General features: G+C 37.1%; 1 protein-coding gene across 2 annotated transcripts in view; it reads right to left on the bottom strand.

Annotated features, from left to right (window-relative positions):
- The window catches only part of ING3 (inhibitor of growth family member 3), a 30,399-nt gene extending 13,891 nt beyond the window's left edge, over positions 1-16,508 (bottom strand). Inside the window, exons 1-4 of one of the 2 annotated variants that reach the window (XR_010341764.1) lie at positions 16,348-16,508; positions 16,036-16,107; positions 13,873-13,973; positions 11,200-11,265 (exon numbers count right to left, since the gene is read on the bottom strand). Coding sequence is in view for 1 of the 2 variants with exons in the window: in XM_012474087.3 (XP_012329510.1) it covers positions 11,200-11,265; positions 13,873-13,973; positions 16,036-16,107; positions 16,348-16,375 (267 nt within the window). In the remaining variant the exon portion in view is untranslated. The remainder of the gene's footprint in view (positions 1-11,199; positions 11,266-13,872; positions 13,974-16,035; positions 16,108-16,347) is intronic. The other variant, XM_012474087.3, reaches the window with a different exon arrangement.
- Between the last annotated feature and the right edge of the window lie 454 nt (positions 16,509-16,962).

The following is a 16,962-nucleotide window of genomic DNA, read 5'->3' on the forward strand; positions in this document are numbered from 1 at the left end:
CTCTTTTTTTTTTTTTTTTTTAATTCTTCAGAATAATATAACTCAAGTATAAAAAGTATAATATTGTCTTATTATTTCTATTTTATATATTAACAACAATCATTAGGGTGTCGGTTTGTACTTTTTCAATAATTGAAAGCCAGTATTCCCTCTACCTTTACACACACATTACTTTTCAGAGTTCTAGAATATTTAAAAACCTGTAATATCACATATTATGAATCCTTGCTCCTATTCAAAGAATCTGCAGGTAATTGAGCATCCTTTAATGGAACCTCCCTTCCAATAATAGTGTGAACACAGACGTCTGTTATTCAAGCATACCTCTTTCATTGTCAAAATTTAATCTCAAGGGAAATCAGAAAAAAGATTCATATTTAAGTTCCAAGACTACTAATGCAATGAAAACACTCCACTGCTTTTAATATCTACAATTATACCAATAATAAATAATGAGCTATTATGTGCTTGGTGCTGGATTAAATGGAGGATATATAAAGAATGGAAGAGAATCGTTGTCTTCATAGGAATTAGAATTTAGTTGAAAAATCAAGATTTACATATGATTTTCAATATAATAAAGGATAAAATGTATAGTCTAGATGTCACAAATAAGCAACAGTTCAAAAAGGGTCAGAAGTTGTACATAAGAAAATACAAAACTGGTAGACACAAAGGAGGTATGAATTAGGCAGTGAAGATGGACTGTATTCAAACAGAAGAAAAAAGGAATCACAATAAAAATGTATAGAGACAGAAAGACAATCAATATGCTTAGAGAAAAAGTATGACATAACATGTAATATATATATAAAGCATAGAGAGCAAGAATGTTAGAATCTAGGTTGAGGGGTAGTGTTAGGGTGAGATGAAGACCTTTCTTTTTCATGCCATACACATTACCTTAACTCACTTCACCTCTGCATTTAAGGATTGCTCCATTATTAAATATATTATTGATAAAGTTCACTACATATGACAATGTGAAAAATAATGATGAGACTTTCAATACTAGATAGCTCAGAAAAGGCACTAGAACCTAAAGGGTTAATAACTCTAAAAACCAAATTCATAGTTAAAATAAACAAAGAAAAGCCTTAACCACTTGTGGTAGGCAGCTTTATAAGATGGCTTCCAGTCATTCTCACTTCCTCATATGTAAAAGAGATTATGAACTGATTAATATTATAAGCTATTATTAGGCAATGAGAATTATTTTTCTTCTATTTACCACTGCTGTACTAAATCAAATTAGAAGTTGGAAAGTAAACTGACCACAAGAATGTACTTAAGCAATAAAGCACTAGGATATTTAAACAATATTAAACAACCATAATAAGAGCTGTGAACTTGCCTGAAATCCATCATGTGCAATCCCTCAACCTACATGATTCTGAGTGGTTAAAACACCTCTTCTAGCTGATTACCATGTTGTCCTCATAGGAATCAAGCAAAGCAAGGACCTAAGTTACGGCACCCCTCCACAAACACCTGCTTTCGTAAGACTGGTTTACAATAGTCAAGAGGGTACTGCCCCAATTGAGAGATTTTCTATTAGCCACAGATTCCTAACACAGGGCTAACCAAACAGTCTATTTATTTTTTCCCAGTTAATGTCAATAAATGCTATAAACAAAGTTTCCTTGCCCTATGACCCCAAATCATTTTCTATAACCCCAAATCATAACAGCTTTAAGTTTAAACGTCTACTATTCTTCTGGCCTCTTTAAAAACAAAGGAAATTCTACTAATATTACTTGTTAACGTACTCATGATCATAGCGAAAAGTAATACTTGGCCCCTCTGCACGAAACAAACATAAAAACCTTCATCCTACAATATTTGCATAGAGTTGTAATATTTGACTCTTTCTTTTTTGACTATCTGGTTTTCCTATATTCATATTTTAAAGTGTATAACTAATGGACCTAAACAAAACTAAATACAGCTTTTTAAAAGTCTCTACATGATCTACTGTTTCCAATATGATCAATTTCTAAAATTTAGATGTCTAGCTTGCCCTTTCAGAATAGGCCATCAAGTCTGTTACATTCTAAATTGAAATCAACGGCAATAAGATAAATTTATATCCATGAAAAGGTCTGGTAATAGCGAGTAAGGAGGGTAAATTGGGGAAGAAAAAGGAACCATGATGGCAAAGTATTTCTCAGATGATAGGTCATGAAAATGATTCTTTACATCTCTAAATTACTTTTAAACTAGATTAAAATGTGGCCTATCCTTATGCTGAAACAAATACTTGAGAGGGCTTAGCATATAACTTGGTCTAATCATCTTCCTGAAAGACAATAAGGACAGGACAGAAATCAAAAGGTCAAACTCACATAATATATTTCCTTAATTAGAGTATCAGATGAAAACTCTCAAATTTATAGGTAAAATGTGCATCTGAAATATAATCATCTCAGGAACAGGCCAGGATATTAAAAAAAGAAGCAAGTTCAAGGGTATTGAGCACTGCAAGAGACTGCTAAAATCATTCAAGCAGTAACTAAAAGCTCAAATTTTATCAGGGTATGTATAAATCAACTTTATTAGGTATTGCAATCTAATACATCCTTATGACAGTGACATCTGGCTGAGAAACACAAATAAGTGTTTAACGACTATTTATGAGTATCAGGATTCTAGAAGAAAATTATTTTAACTGGATAGATTTTGTTTGTGTTAGTCAAATTTCACTAAAACGGCTACTGAAATAAACTGTCAGTTTGTTCTACGGGACCCCTAAAACAAATTTCTTCATTTGTCGATAACATCTAGTTTGGTTTATTCCTTAATAAATGAGGTCACCAGTGCAGTGATGGTCACAGGAAAAAAAACGTTTACTACTAATTTAAAAGTAAATAAAATATTTCAATGAAAAAAATACAATGAAATGCAATGCCATATAAAAAACACTGAGAGATAAAATCAAATACAATTACATACCAAAGTGCGGTACCATAAATTTTGTAAAAGTAAATGCTTATTTAAAATTACTACAATATAATGTTTAAGCAAAGGCATACATACATGAAATCTTTAAAGTCTATTCTGCGCCTCTGTTTAAAGTCCTTCATGGGCTTCCACTGCTTTAGACTAAGAATTACTCTCCTCCTACACTGGCTGACAAGGCCCCCATGTGTTAGCTTCTGCCTGTTTCCTTTCATGCCGCTCCTTTCCCATTACAGACCACAGACCAACCACCCCAACCTCTTTCTTGGTTCATTATGCAAGTCTTTTCCACCTCAGACTTTGTCCTTGTTACACCACGTGACTGAAACATTCTTCCCTTAGCTTTTCCAACAGCTGGTTCTTTCTCACTTTCCAAGTACAACCTCAAATGCCATCTCCTTAGACTACATTCTTAACAGCCTTTGCCAGTTATTCACTTTTCTCCCTCTCTCTCCCCCTTCCTCTCTTCTTTCCACCATGTTTATTTCCTCCTGCGAACTTATCAAAATCTAAAATAGCCTTTGTTTAACAGTTTTCCCAGGCTGGGCGCGGGTAGCTCACACGCCTGTAATCCCAGCACTTGGGAGGCCAAGGTGGATGGATCACCTGAAGTCAGGATTTGGAGACCAGCCTGGCCAACATGGTGAAATCCTATCTCTAATAAAAATACAAAAATTAGCCAGGCATGGTGGTGTGCGCCTGTAATTCCAGCTACTCAGGAGGCTGAGGCATGAGAATCACTTGAACCCAGGAGATAGAGGTTGCAGTGAGACAAGATCGTGCCACTGTACTCCAGCCTGGACAACAAGAATGAAACTCCATCTCAAAAACAAACAAACAAACAAACAAACCAGTTTTCCTAGACATTGTCTGTCTGTGTCATTGCCCATCTACTACCTGTGACTGCTCATATGGAGTTCTATAGACACTTGCTGAATGAATGAAAGTCATACTCTCACACTATATAAAGTTCTACAAATATAAGTACCACTGTTTTCTGGGTAAATGATCTTGGAACAGAATTTACTGTAGTTTTACACTTACATAAGGTCCCATCCACTCCCTTTTAAAGCATACTTGCAGTCTCAGTTCTCAAATGTTAAATTTTATAGGAATGTAATTTCTATTATTTATCAATTCTCATTGGATGTTTACTATTGTTATTCAGGGAGAATAACTAATTTGACAGGTTAACTCCATTTAGTGACCTCTCAATTGAACATGTCAATAATTCCCTTATATTTGGCTATAATTATGTGTAAGGGTAATAAGGTAAATTTCTTACCCTCAGGCATAAAGTGATCAAATATTGTAAGACATTGTGGTGATATACACTACACAAACCACAAGTTTTCCAAGAAGGTACATAATTTTTTTTGACATTTTGGTAATTATTTATTCATAAGTGATGTTAGTGTTTTACTTATATTTGTAGTATCAAATTAGTAAGTTTTCCTCTTAAGTATATTTCATCTAAAAATTTACTTAGTATGTAGGTATTGTAAAAATCTTGAAGGCAGGAAAGAGATGACTAAGGTTTGGAAGACACTGGATTAGATTATCTCGAAAACCTTTGTCCTTCTCTTCATTATTCACTTACTCTATTATGTCAGGCTCTCAGGGTACAGAATGACCAAAAACTTCACTTACTCTCAGACCCCCTGGTCAGGAAAGCTAATATTTTTGACTTTTTAACAATAAAATGACTGGGCACAGTGGCTTATGCCTGTAATCCCAGCACTTTTGAAGGCCGAGGTAAGTAGAACACCTGGGGTCAGGAGTTCGAGACCAGCCTGGTCAACACAGTGAAACTCCATCTCTACTAAATAACAAAAATTAGCCAGGCGTCATGGCACACATCTGTAATCCCAGCTACTCGGGAGGCTGAGGCAGAAGAACTGCTTGAACCCAGAAGGCAGAGGTATCAGTGAACCGAGATTGTGCCATTGCACTCGAACCTGGGCAACAAGAGCAAAACTCGGTCTCAAAAAAATAAATAAACAAATAAATACGATTTTGGGGGGAACATGTTAACTGGAGGCCCAATATTTTCATTACTCTCAATAGTAATATTCATTGCACTATTTAATATATCTGTTTTGTTGTTCAAGGAAGGGGTCTTTAAAAACAAATTAAAAACAGGAAGAAAAAGTATTATTGTAAGTTAAAGATATTTTTAGTTAAAATGCTCTAAACATACATATTACTATAAGTCTTTTATGTAAAAAATATTCACCAAATGCTCATCGGCAAATCTTGTTTTACAAGAACTTTCAAAATGAACTTATGTATCAGAAAAGGAAATCTATCTAAATTGAAGACAGTAACAAAATTATGAGAGCAATTTAGTAAGAGGGATACCAAAAAGACTGGAGCAAAGAAAAAGATCATAAGATCGAGTGTTTCATCTCCTAAAGTGAGGCTATAAAGGAAACTAAACTCACCTGAATTGTATTACTTCTTGAAGTCACACCTGGAAGTAACTATTTGTATACTGCAGTATCCTTGTCAGTCCATCAAAACTGAACCAATGGGGCTGGGCGCGGTGGCTCACGCCTATAATCCCAGCACTTTGGGAGGCCGAGGTGGGTGGATCACAAGGTCAAGAGATCGAGACCATGCTGGTCAACATGGTGAAACCCCGTCTCTACTAAAAATACAAAAAATTAGCTGGGCATGGTGGCGCGTGCCTGTAATCCCAGCTACTCAGGAGGCTGAGGCAGGAGAATTGCCTGAACCCACGAGGCAGAGGTTGTGGTGAGCCGAGATTGCGCCATTGCACTCCAGCCTGAGTAACAAGAGTGAAACTCCGTCTCAAAAAAAAAAACAAAAACGAAAAACAAACAAAAAAAAAACTGAACCAATCTCAGCATACTCTGGTACCCTGGGAGAAACTGCCTCCCAACTAAAATATATCTACACCAACAATGACACCATTAAACTCCTCACCAAGACTCCTAACTTGGGGGTCATATTAGTGCTTTTTCTTCTCTATTAACATATTCAGGTGATTTTTCCTCAACAAATACTGATTGAAGAATAGCTATGCTAGGCTGTGAAGACATTAAAATAAAAATACATAGTTCCTGACATTTATACTAGGGAAGACAAAAACAAAAGCAAAGGTAAATATATAATTACAATGTTATTTGGTCAATAATAACATCACGTGAATAAGAGTGATTTGGAGGCTGACATGACTGAGGCTAGGGTAAAGCACAAACTGCTAATTATCTGTATAGTATCTATTCTCCCCTTCTTTCTGACAGAACCCCACATAACTGGGGTGGCCATGCAGCTAGAAGGAGCCAGTAAGATATAAGATGGCAGTTAGTAAGATTTCCAAGAAGACTCTTTAAAAGAGCTGACTGAATTACAAAATGTGCCCTTCTGAGTAATCTCCTACTGCAAGTCTTCTTCCTCCTGCCCAGAATGTCTGGTAGAACAGATGAGAAGTAGCCTGGGACACTGATTTTGTTAGGTAGCGATACAAACCCTGGTCTGCCTCCTCCAACAGGTATTTTACATGAGGGATAAATAACTGTATTTATAAAAACCACTCTTATATGCCTTTCCTGTTATAAGCTGTCAAATCTCTTCTCCTAGATGTAAATGATACAAATATCAAAGTTATTAAGACAATAAAGAGGCATGGGTAGGATTGTGAAGGATAGGGCAAGGTTTACCAAGCAAACAGGAAAAAGACTCATTCCAGTCAGGGAGAGTCATGCATACACAGTATGTTCACTGTGGATCGGGCACGTGGATGGTGGTGAGGGACAGAGGACAACAAAGAGACACAGTTAGAAATCTGGCAGGAACCAAATCAAGAACTTTCACATGGCATGATAAAACACGTCAGTAGCAAAGTGCTTAAGAATTTCAGGCCAGGCGCAGTGGCTCAAACCTGTGATCCCAGCACTTTGGGAGGCTGATGCAGGTGGATCACTTGAGCCCAGGAGTTCAAGACCAGCCTAGGCAACACAGGGAGACCTCATCTCTACAAAAAATACAAAAATTAGCCAGGCATGGTGGCACATGTCTGTAGTATCAGCTACCTGGGAGGCTGAGGTGAGAGAATTGCTTGAGCCTGGGAGGATGAGGTTGCAATGACCTGAGATCATACCACCATACTCCAGCCTGGCTAACAGAGTAAGGTTCTGTTTAAAAAAAAAAAAAAAAAAGTCAAACAAGGAGGCAGCATGCTTACATGTGTATTTTAGGAAAACAGTGATAAATCAAAGGCAGAAAAACCATTTAGAAAAGCTACTATAGTTGTTTGGGTGAGAGATGAAGAGTATTTGAGGAGATACACACTAGAAAATGATAGAAGGGAATGTTCTATATCTTGATTGGGATGTTGGTTACAAGAGTGTATACAGCTGTCAAAATGTGAATTGTACACTTAGGACATGTACATTTATTGTCTATAATTATATTTCTTTTTTTTTTAAGTACTTGAACTACAGCAAGCTAAAGAATGGTGAAGAAGAGACAATTAGAGGCATTTATAAAGTAAAATGAACAACACATCATCAAAATAAATGTGGGGAAGTTAGTGACAAGGAATATGGGGTGACTTTCAGTACCCAATCTGAATGACTACAAGGTCAGTGGTTCATCTGAGATTTAGAAACAAAAAGGTGGTGGTGGGGGCAAGGGAGGGTAGTTAGAGAAGAAAAAGGAGATTCTTTAAACTTTAAAACACTGAGTTCTAGGACCTGGGAATACTCAGATAAGATGAAAAGACTCAAAGAAACAGCTTGGGCTTGAGGAATGATTAAAGTACAATTGTTAACATTACGAGAACACGTGGAAAGGTAACAGAGGAGTGTTTCTCAACTTGGGTGGTATGCAAAGGTCCGGGATAAAACTGGCATTTGACAGAACAGGTCTTTACTGTGTGGCATTTGGTCTTTCTGGCCTTCTTGGCAGGTAGAAAAGGGGAAGAGAATCACCTTCATGTGAGAACCACTTGAAAGACTAAGAAACCACATAGGTCAAGGACAAAACCCTGAGGAACACCAACATTATGAGCTATACCCAAGAAGGAGTCGGAGAAAGGCCACAAAGGTGGGAGCATCTAGAGCAAACAGTCACACAGTAATACATGATCAAGAACGGCAAAACAAAATGAATGGCAATAAGCATTAAATGTCCCCACAGGGTCAGTTACAAGAAATTGAAGCTGTCAGATGGATTTAGCAATAAAGAAGTCATCAAATGAAGCTTCAGAGGATTGGTAAATAGAACCCTGATTGACATAAATTTAGGAATAAATTGAAGGTAAGGGAGTGTCAAAAAGTCTGAATGAGAAACTCAAGAAAGACTACACTGGCTAAAGCAGAGTCATGGTCACGACAGGATTTATATTTGATTGTCCGGGTTTTTTTTTAAATATGAGGAAGACCTGAGCATGTTTAAATGCTGTGGTATAGAAGCCAATAGAAAGAAAGGAGGCTAAAGATTAAAAAGAGAAGGCATAAGTGATGAAGTGAATATGCAGCAAGTAAAAACATGCCTTAAGGCAGCAACAACGTGGAAGGTACCAGTAAGAAAAGAAGATCAAGAGCTCAACCAGTCTCTTGATTCAATAGAAAAGGGCTGATAAAATAGAAGGAAACGAAGTGTAGACACAAGAAGTGTTTCAGAGGGTGGGCAATTCCAAGTGATGATTAAGTTCAGACTGTGGCAACTGAAGCAGATTAGTATTTGCAAAAGCCAAAGAAGTAGATGACTAGGTAATAAAAGATAATTTCAACAGCAAACTGTGAACAAGGTGCCAGTTTTTCAATCAACGACTGAGACTGACGTAGAAGCCACTGAATTACAATGATAAAAGGTAGAGGATAACTGAGATGATTATCACTAAGTCTGAAAGAGAAGGGATCCTTATATAAAGGATATAATGTTCACCTGAAGTAGGATTAAAGTATTTAAGAAGAAAGGGAGGGAGAGAGTAAGGGAAAAAGAAGAAAAACAAAAAGAAAGAGGGTAGAGCAAAGGAGAAACCAGAAAGGAAGGGGTGGGGAAGAGAAAAGAGGAAAAGACAAAAGGAAGCCTCAGAGATACTAGGGGAGTGAGAGACAGCAGCTTCAACTTGGCAGAGCTGAAAGGGAAGCAGTGGCTTCAGGAAAACAGAAAATTCCAGTTCAGGAAATGAGATGGACTAAGTCCTTAAAGAAGGAGCAAATGGCTACTCTCGACCAAACTAAGAGCAATATATGCATTTTAATGCAAACCCTCCAGTAAGGTATAAATTAATATTGCTGTTTTACAGCAGGAAACCGAGGTTCAAGATTAAATAACTTTTCCAAAGTCATGCTGTCAGTGAAATGGCTGAGCTAGGGTTTGAACTCACATCTGCATGGATCCATCATGGACACAAGCTTTCTGTTACATTTCTTATGTTTTATTAAATTTACAACCTCACTTTTATTACTTCACTCTCTAGCCTTGGTAATCTATCCCCTTTCAATTAATTTCTGAATTTGTACTTTCCTTCTGTGTTTATGCCATTATCTCTGAGTTAAATGTTTTCCCCTCAATACACCATCTAATTTGAGACTCTGACTTTCTGAACAAACTCTGTTCAAAACTCTTCCTATACCCTCTAAGTAATCGATAAGTAACTCTGCATGACTTACTTCATTTTTTTTTAACAGACACCTCTTAATATTCAATTGTGTTAATGTTTATTACATGTTTCTGCATAGGTTCTCCACCTTAGTTTGCAGGTAGGTCTTCCCCACTACAGTAGTTTACAGACACCTTGAGGACAAGAGCCATTTCTAGTATTTATTTACTTTTTATTCCTCCATTATACCCAGGTACAACTCCCTTTTATCAGGCACGGAGTGGATGAACAGTGTGGTTTATAAATAAGAGATGAATACACACACACATATTTAAAAAGCATATATTTGTATTTTTTCTAAATACACAAAGTATCTTTAGTAAAGGTCTAACAAGCAGTAAAACAACAAAATAATCAACAAAACAAAGAATAGAACCAAAGAGCTATATGAATTAAAAAGCAGGCAGTCTCTAAATAAAGACTGATACATACAGTCATTAAATATGAGGAAGAATGTTACTAAATAAATTAGTCTAGATTCAAATGTAAACGCCTTTTTCTAAATTTATAGACATAATTAAAGACTGAAACAATAACTTTTTTTTTTTCGGTTTTCATTCCACAGTAAATCAAGCTACAGCCTATTCCATCTATCTTTAGGCAGTGGCTTTTATGAATTTTTTTTCTCAGAATAACTGTACGAACAAAAGAGCCCAGGTTATCAGAGCCATTAAAATGTGTGTACTATATCAAAGCAACTAAACATTTTCCATGGCTCTACATGACAGGTGTTTTCTAGTTTGGTATAAGCATTTATAATTCACACCATATGTGGTGTTCACCTTTTTTCCTGTGTCTTGCTCACCAATGACATTTTATTTGCACATACTTGTGTTCAGTAATAAATCTGTACTCAGGAAAGACAATATTAAGTATGAAATCTATACACTGAAGTCACCCAAAAGTGAGCATTTGTTTTTTGCTCTAATTTACTTTAATGTAAAAACAGAAATGGTTATTTCCTAAAGTATGTATTTTGGAAGATGTTTCAAATGAAAGAAAGCACCATAATTGCATCAATATGAGAAATAGTGAATACTCTATCTATCTTCTTGGTGTTTTCAATCTTTTAGAAGTGCTGCTGCAAAAAAAGAATCTTGTTTAAAGTTTGTCATCTTGTATTTTTCAAACAACTGCCACAGCTTTTACATACTATCTGTTAACATCACTCAGGTAAACACTGATTCAAATGATTCTTCTTCATTTTAATCAGACTACCAAGAACTCTTGTCAAGGCATTCTTCTCAGATAAATTTTGCCACAGAAACAATCTCAAAATGATGTATAAGGCACGTAAACCCACTATCTTAAGAAGACAAGGATTAGTAAAATAAAGTTAAACATTAATTCAGGTTTAAAGAATATCTAACATCAGAAACAATCTTACCTCACTGTAGACTTGCTAAAATGTACTGTTCTCACCACATTAATACTGTGGACTCTTACTTTAACCACAAAATGGACACTGAACTGTCAAACTAGATGTGATCAAGAGAGCAATACTTCAGTTTTAGTTGGTTCTTCCTACATTTAAGCCAATATATTTGAAACATATTCTATTATAAAAGTAGTTATGGCACAGGGTACACATTACTTTTACTTACCAAGTCATATATCTGGTTTGCCAACTGAACCTTCTCATCTGCATCTTCCAAAGCTTTATAGTAGTCCTGAATGAAAATATTTTCATTTCAAAAATAAAGTAATCCTTTAAAAATATTCATATGCAGGACATATAACTGCATTTTCATTATCACACATTGTTATTACAGCCAGTCATCCTACTTTAGTAATAAAAAGCCTGTTAGAGGCTGGGCATGGTGGCTCATGCCTGTAATCCCAGCACTTTGGGAGGTCAAGGAGGGCAGATGACTTGAGGTCAGGAGTTCAAGACAAAAATGGCGAAACCCCATCTCCACTAAAAATACAAAAACTAGCCAGGATTGGTGGTGGGCACCTGCAATCCCAGATACTTGGGAGGCTGAGGCATGAGAATATCTTGAACCTGGAAGCCAGAGAATGCAGTGAGCAGAGATCGCACCACTGCACTTCAGCCTGGGCAACAGAGCAAGACTCTGTTTCAAAACAAAACAAAACAAAACGAAAGAAAAACCTGTTAGAAATAGGGTGGGGATGGGAAAGGATTAGAAACTATGCACAATGGCCAAGAGTTAAAGGGAGATGTTCAGAATTTCTAGAAAGAATATAATTAAAAATAAATGCCATTCTAAGTCTAGAAAAAGCTGTATGAGTTAATGAACAGTATTTAAAATAAAAAATTAATTAAAATTGATCTAACTTGTAAAGTACATTTGCATTCCATTAAAAAAAATTTTTTTAAGCCAAGCTACTGAAAGGATTCTGATCTGCATTTCCCTATTTTGCAGTTGTTCTACAACTCTCACTTTAAATTAGGTATATTTTCATACAACTCAACCTGTATTTTAGATTTTGCCTCATTATTTTTTTAAAAGAAAAGAGGGGGAAGGAAGAAGATACTATGAATTTCCATGGGGTACTAGACTTTTCAGGGTATACTCAAAGTGCACTCTACCAAAACTTTATTAAAGAGATGATTAGTGACTTTGGGATGTACATGTATCATGTCTATATTCACAAACACCTGTGCCTCCAGATATCTTCCAGCCAGCACTACTCTGTTATAGATTATGATTTATTTTTCTAACAGAAATAATTTTCCCTCCATGAGGTAGAATAAATAACATAACTACTCATTTGTAGTTTCCAAATTTCTTTCTTAGTTGACCTTTTTTTTTTTTTTTTTTGGAGACAGAGTGTCGCTCTGTTGCCCAGGCTGGAGTGCAGTGGCATGATCTAGGCTCACTGCAACCTCCACTTTCTGGGTTCAAGTGATTCTCCTGCCTCAGCCTCCCAAGTAGCTGGGATTACAGGCACCCACCACCACACCCAGCTAATATTTGTATCTTTAGTATAGACAGGGTTTCACCAGGTTGGCCAGGCTGGTCTCGAACTCCTGACCTCAGGAGATCCACCCGCCTTGGTCTCCCAAAGTGCTGGGATTATAGGCGTGAACCACCACACCCAGCCTTTTAGTTGATCCTTGAACAATTTTATAAACACTGGGTTTAGGGAGGCATTATTATTCAGCAATATTAAGATTTGTTTAATGTCACACGGCTAAATAGCAGAGTCATGACCAAATTCAAGTCTTCTAAGTTGTTCTTTCAATGTATTCATCCCTGAATGAATTTGATCATACTTGTAAAGCAAACTTCGAGGTTTGCAGGTATACTCATTCAATTCTGGAAGAGAGGTATATCCACTATATAACTGACAAAACCTCAATTCTACATTTCCAGACCAATGTCATGTACAAATTTAGAGTTTTAAACTAAAAGGCTTTCTTACATTCCTTCTAACTTTTAGGATTTTGTTCTTCTGTGGGTCTAATTTATGTACCTAGCAATATATAAAATATTCTCCAAGGTCTGCTGATGTTTATCCACTCTGGTTTGTGGTCAAAACTAGAATACAGCATTCTGTCTCTGGAAATGACTCAACTTTAATTATATGCAACTAAAATAAAACAAACTAATAGGAAAAAAATGTACTTTTTAAATGGTTTGTCACTTTTTTTTTTTTTGAGACGGAGTTTCGCACTTATTACCCAGGCTGGAGTGCAATGGCGTGATCTCGGCTCACCGCAACCTCCGCCTCCTGGGTTCAGGCAATTCTCCTCCCTCAGCCTCCCGAGTAGCTGGGATCACAGGCATGAGCCACCATGCCCAGCTAATTTTTTGTATTTTTAGTAGAGACGGGGTTTCACCATGCTGACCAGGATGGTCTCAATCTCTTGACCTCGTGATCCATCCGCCTCGGCCTCCCAAAGTGCTGGGATTACAGGCGTGAGCCACCGCACTGGGCCCTGGTTTGTCACTTTCTAACAGTCACTAATTATTGAGACAATTTTTAAAATTACCAAAATGCTTTAATGACTAAAAATCCCTATCTAACACTCTAAAACACAATAACCATTAATAATATTCCCTCATTTTGATATCTAGACAACTATTTAATTTTGAAATATCTTTTTCAGAGCATTCCAATATTTCTTGATAAATTTCTTTAAATTGCATTTTAGGTTTTGGGGTACATGTGAAGAACATGCAAGACTGTTGCATAGGTACACACATGGCAGTGTGATTTGCTGCCTTCCTCCCCATCACCTATATCTGGCATTTCTCCCCATGCTCTCTCTCCCCAACTCCCTAAATTATCCAAAGTGTTGCACATACTTTTTTGATGGAAGCCATTTGTTCTTCTCTCCACTCAGGTTTATTTTTCTTTGCATTCATAAAAAATTCACTGACTCTTTGTTCTAGTTGATCCATTGCATCTATGACATAATAAAAAAATCATATTTAGATGACCAAATTCATATATCAAATATACATGGTTTGATTTAGGGAGGAAAAAAATCTGACAATACACACTCTTTCACTCTGCCAGTAACTTAAGTATGTTATTCTTTGATTATGTAAATATGTAATGCCTTAATTACCTTCCTTTAAAGAGTTACAATTTTCCTCATTGACGGATTATTTTTGTTTTTGCTATTTCACAACTTTTTCCAACAGCCTAAGTAAAGTTGACAAAGTAGATTGGCTCTATACTATACTTTTTGAGCAATACAGCATTGGGGTCAAAAGCCAAAGGTATTAAATCAGCCAAATGCACCAAAACACAATTAAAACACCATTAGATAATCCTCACATTTCTTTTAACAAGAGGAAGTGATAAAAAGATTTGGTATATAGCATTAAACATCTCATCATGTCATATCCCAACTGAAAGTAATAGGTACAATCATTTAAACATTATTTCCAGATAAGTTTTCCTCAAATTATATGCCAAGACTAATCATCTCATTGGATGACTGCTAAAAAAAAAAAAGGGGGAAAAAAGGATTCTGTTGTCATGTAAGCTGAGAAAAATAGTTTTAAAATATACTTCTTTTGGAGATTTTCAATCCATACTAGCCCTTTAATGACTCTATGAAGTCCTATGGTTAATTTTTTAGAAGCATCTTCCTTTGTTTAAATAAGCATTTCTAAATTTATTTAGCACATTGTTCTGTTAATCCATAATTCCTATATAACTTTAGAAAATTCTACTTACTGTAAAGAAATGTACTTTTAAAAAGCCTGTAAAATGTATGACGTCAGCCCAAATTACAAAATAATTTAAAATTTTAGACAATAAAACATAAATTTAAATTTAAAATAAATTATCCTTTATTTAATGCCTACTTTGTATTAGATGCTATAAATTCTAATCCAACTGTAATATTTTAAATCCTTAGATGATTCTCTTTTTACAATGAAAGCCCCTCACAAGTGGTAATACAGTCAAAGTCAATGAGTAAATTAGTAAAGCTCTAAAACAAACTCAGATCTATCTGACAGATCAATCCTGCAGAGAACACTACTTCAGCAAATCTTTAGCATTTCAACTACACTAAATTTAAAATGGATTTTGTGAGATACCCGGAGAACCAAACACACAATTCATACTTCGTACCACAATCTGCTGAACAGAAGGTGGCTTCCATGCCACCACTTTCTATTACGTGCCTCCTGAAACTTACAAGAAAAAATGTACACATAAACAAAGAGTATATAAGTGGTGGTGTAGTCATACGCAGAGAAGTCAGGGGCAGTGAAAAGGACAGGTTATTAACTGTAGCAAGTGGTCCCTGAGCAACCTATTTATAGTCCTTGCTCTACGAAAGAGCAAGGTTAATTTGTGGAAAAAGTCACAGGACTGCCAAGCTACCACTGAAAAAAAAAGAAATGCTCATTAACTGCCAAATTTTTTAGTATATCACGTTAGAAACTTTACAGTGAAATCTTATTTCTGTCACTCATTTTAACTAAGAAAATGATGATTCTGTTACAATTCAAAATGTATCTTATAATGTGTAACTAACTTTTCAAAATTTGACATTCGCCAGGGTCTCTAAAGAGCTATATATAACCTGCGCTTCTATGCTTTCTACTCTTGAAAAACTGTGAATAGAATTAACTTTATAAGTATAAATGCTTAAGTCTTAGTTCGATACGAAAAGGCTCAAGACATCTCAACATTTATGCCGACGTCCATTGAAACACAGATAACCATCTCAATGACGGCAGAAAAATATTTTTTGCACAATCCCACATTCTAGAAAGGAATACACGTGTCCTAATGCCTCCTCCTCTTGCAAAAGCCAGAAAAAAGTAACACGGGAGGGAAGGAGAAGGCGAGATTCAGGACTGCTGGTTCTTTCTGACAACTCCTTATGCACTAGTGTAGTGAACCAGAGGACAGTGAAGAAGCTTTAGGCGTTAGCAGTAATGACAAGCAAGTCTGGCACTGAACGCGCGCAGCGAACAAGAGTAGTAGACGCGCCAACTTACTCTGCACCTGCAGGTCCATCTCGCGCATCTCCGTGAAGCGGTCCCGCAGATCCATAGGAAGCTGTTCAATCACTGTCAAAAAGAGAGTCCGTCAGAGGGGTGGGGCCAAAGGCGAAATACGCGCTTGCGTCACTGCGCGCGTGCGTCGGGGGGGTCGAGGGGGCCGGCAGTCCACAACGAGGCTGCCAGTTACCGTGAGAAAGAAACATCCCCCGCCGCCCCCTCCCTCTCCGCCATCTCGCTGCCCGTCCACTCGCGCTCTCGCCCGCCCGCAGGTCCCACCGGCGGCCCCCGCCAGCGCCGCGCACTCACTTTCCAGATAGTCTTCTAGGTACAACATCGCGGCCCTTAGAGCTGAGGGAACGAGGGGGTCCAGGGGTTTATTTGTGTCACTCGCTGTCGACGGAGTTTTGTCCCTTCCAATATGGCGCCTCCGCTAGCAGCACCCGCTCGACTCCGGCAAAAAAAAAAAAAAAAAAAAGAAAAAAACCACTTTGGCGCCTGACGGCGCTTGCCTCACTGCCGCCCGGAGCTGCTATTGGTTGGTTGAAGCAATGACGTAAGCCGGCCTGTGTTCGGCCGTGTTCTTTTGTGGGAAATGTAGTTTTCTTCCTCCTGAGCAAGGGTTGGCGCGCTGGCGGCTTCCCTCATAGAAACTACGAACACCAGGCGCCATTGCGAACAGTGCGTAACAGAATCCGAAATGCGGTGCCTCTGTTTATTTGTTGATTTTTGCACAGAGAATGGCGGGAGTTGTATGCGCCTGCATAATACAACTAGGAACAACTTTTCACCTGTTCTTTGCTGTGATTCCATGTCCCGGCGTTTGTGAGTTATAAGTTTCAAGGAGTTCCAGGCAAATAGCAAAGGTTCTAAACGCTAGAATAATCAGCAAAGTTCGGGGAATTTGGATTGCTTAAAATAGAA

This window comes from Aotus nancymaae, unplaced genomic scaffold (assembly GCF_030222135.1).
Source record: "Aotus nancymaae isolate 86718 unplaced genomic scaffold, 86718_ANA_hifiasm-v0.15.2.pri h1tg000002l, whole genome shotgun sequence".
NCBI lineage: Eukaryota > Metazoa > Chordata > Mammalia > Primates > Aotidae > Aotus > Aotus nancymaae.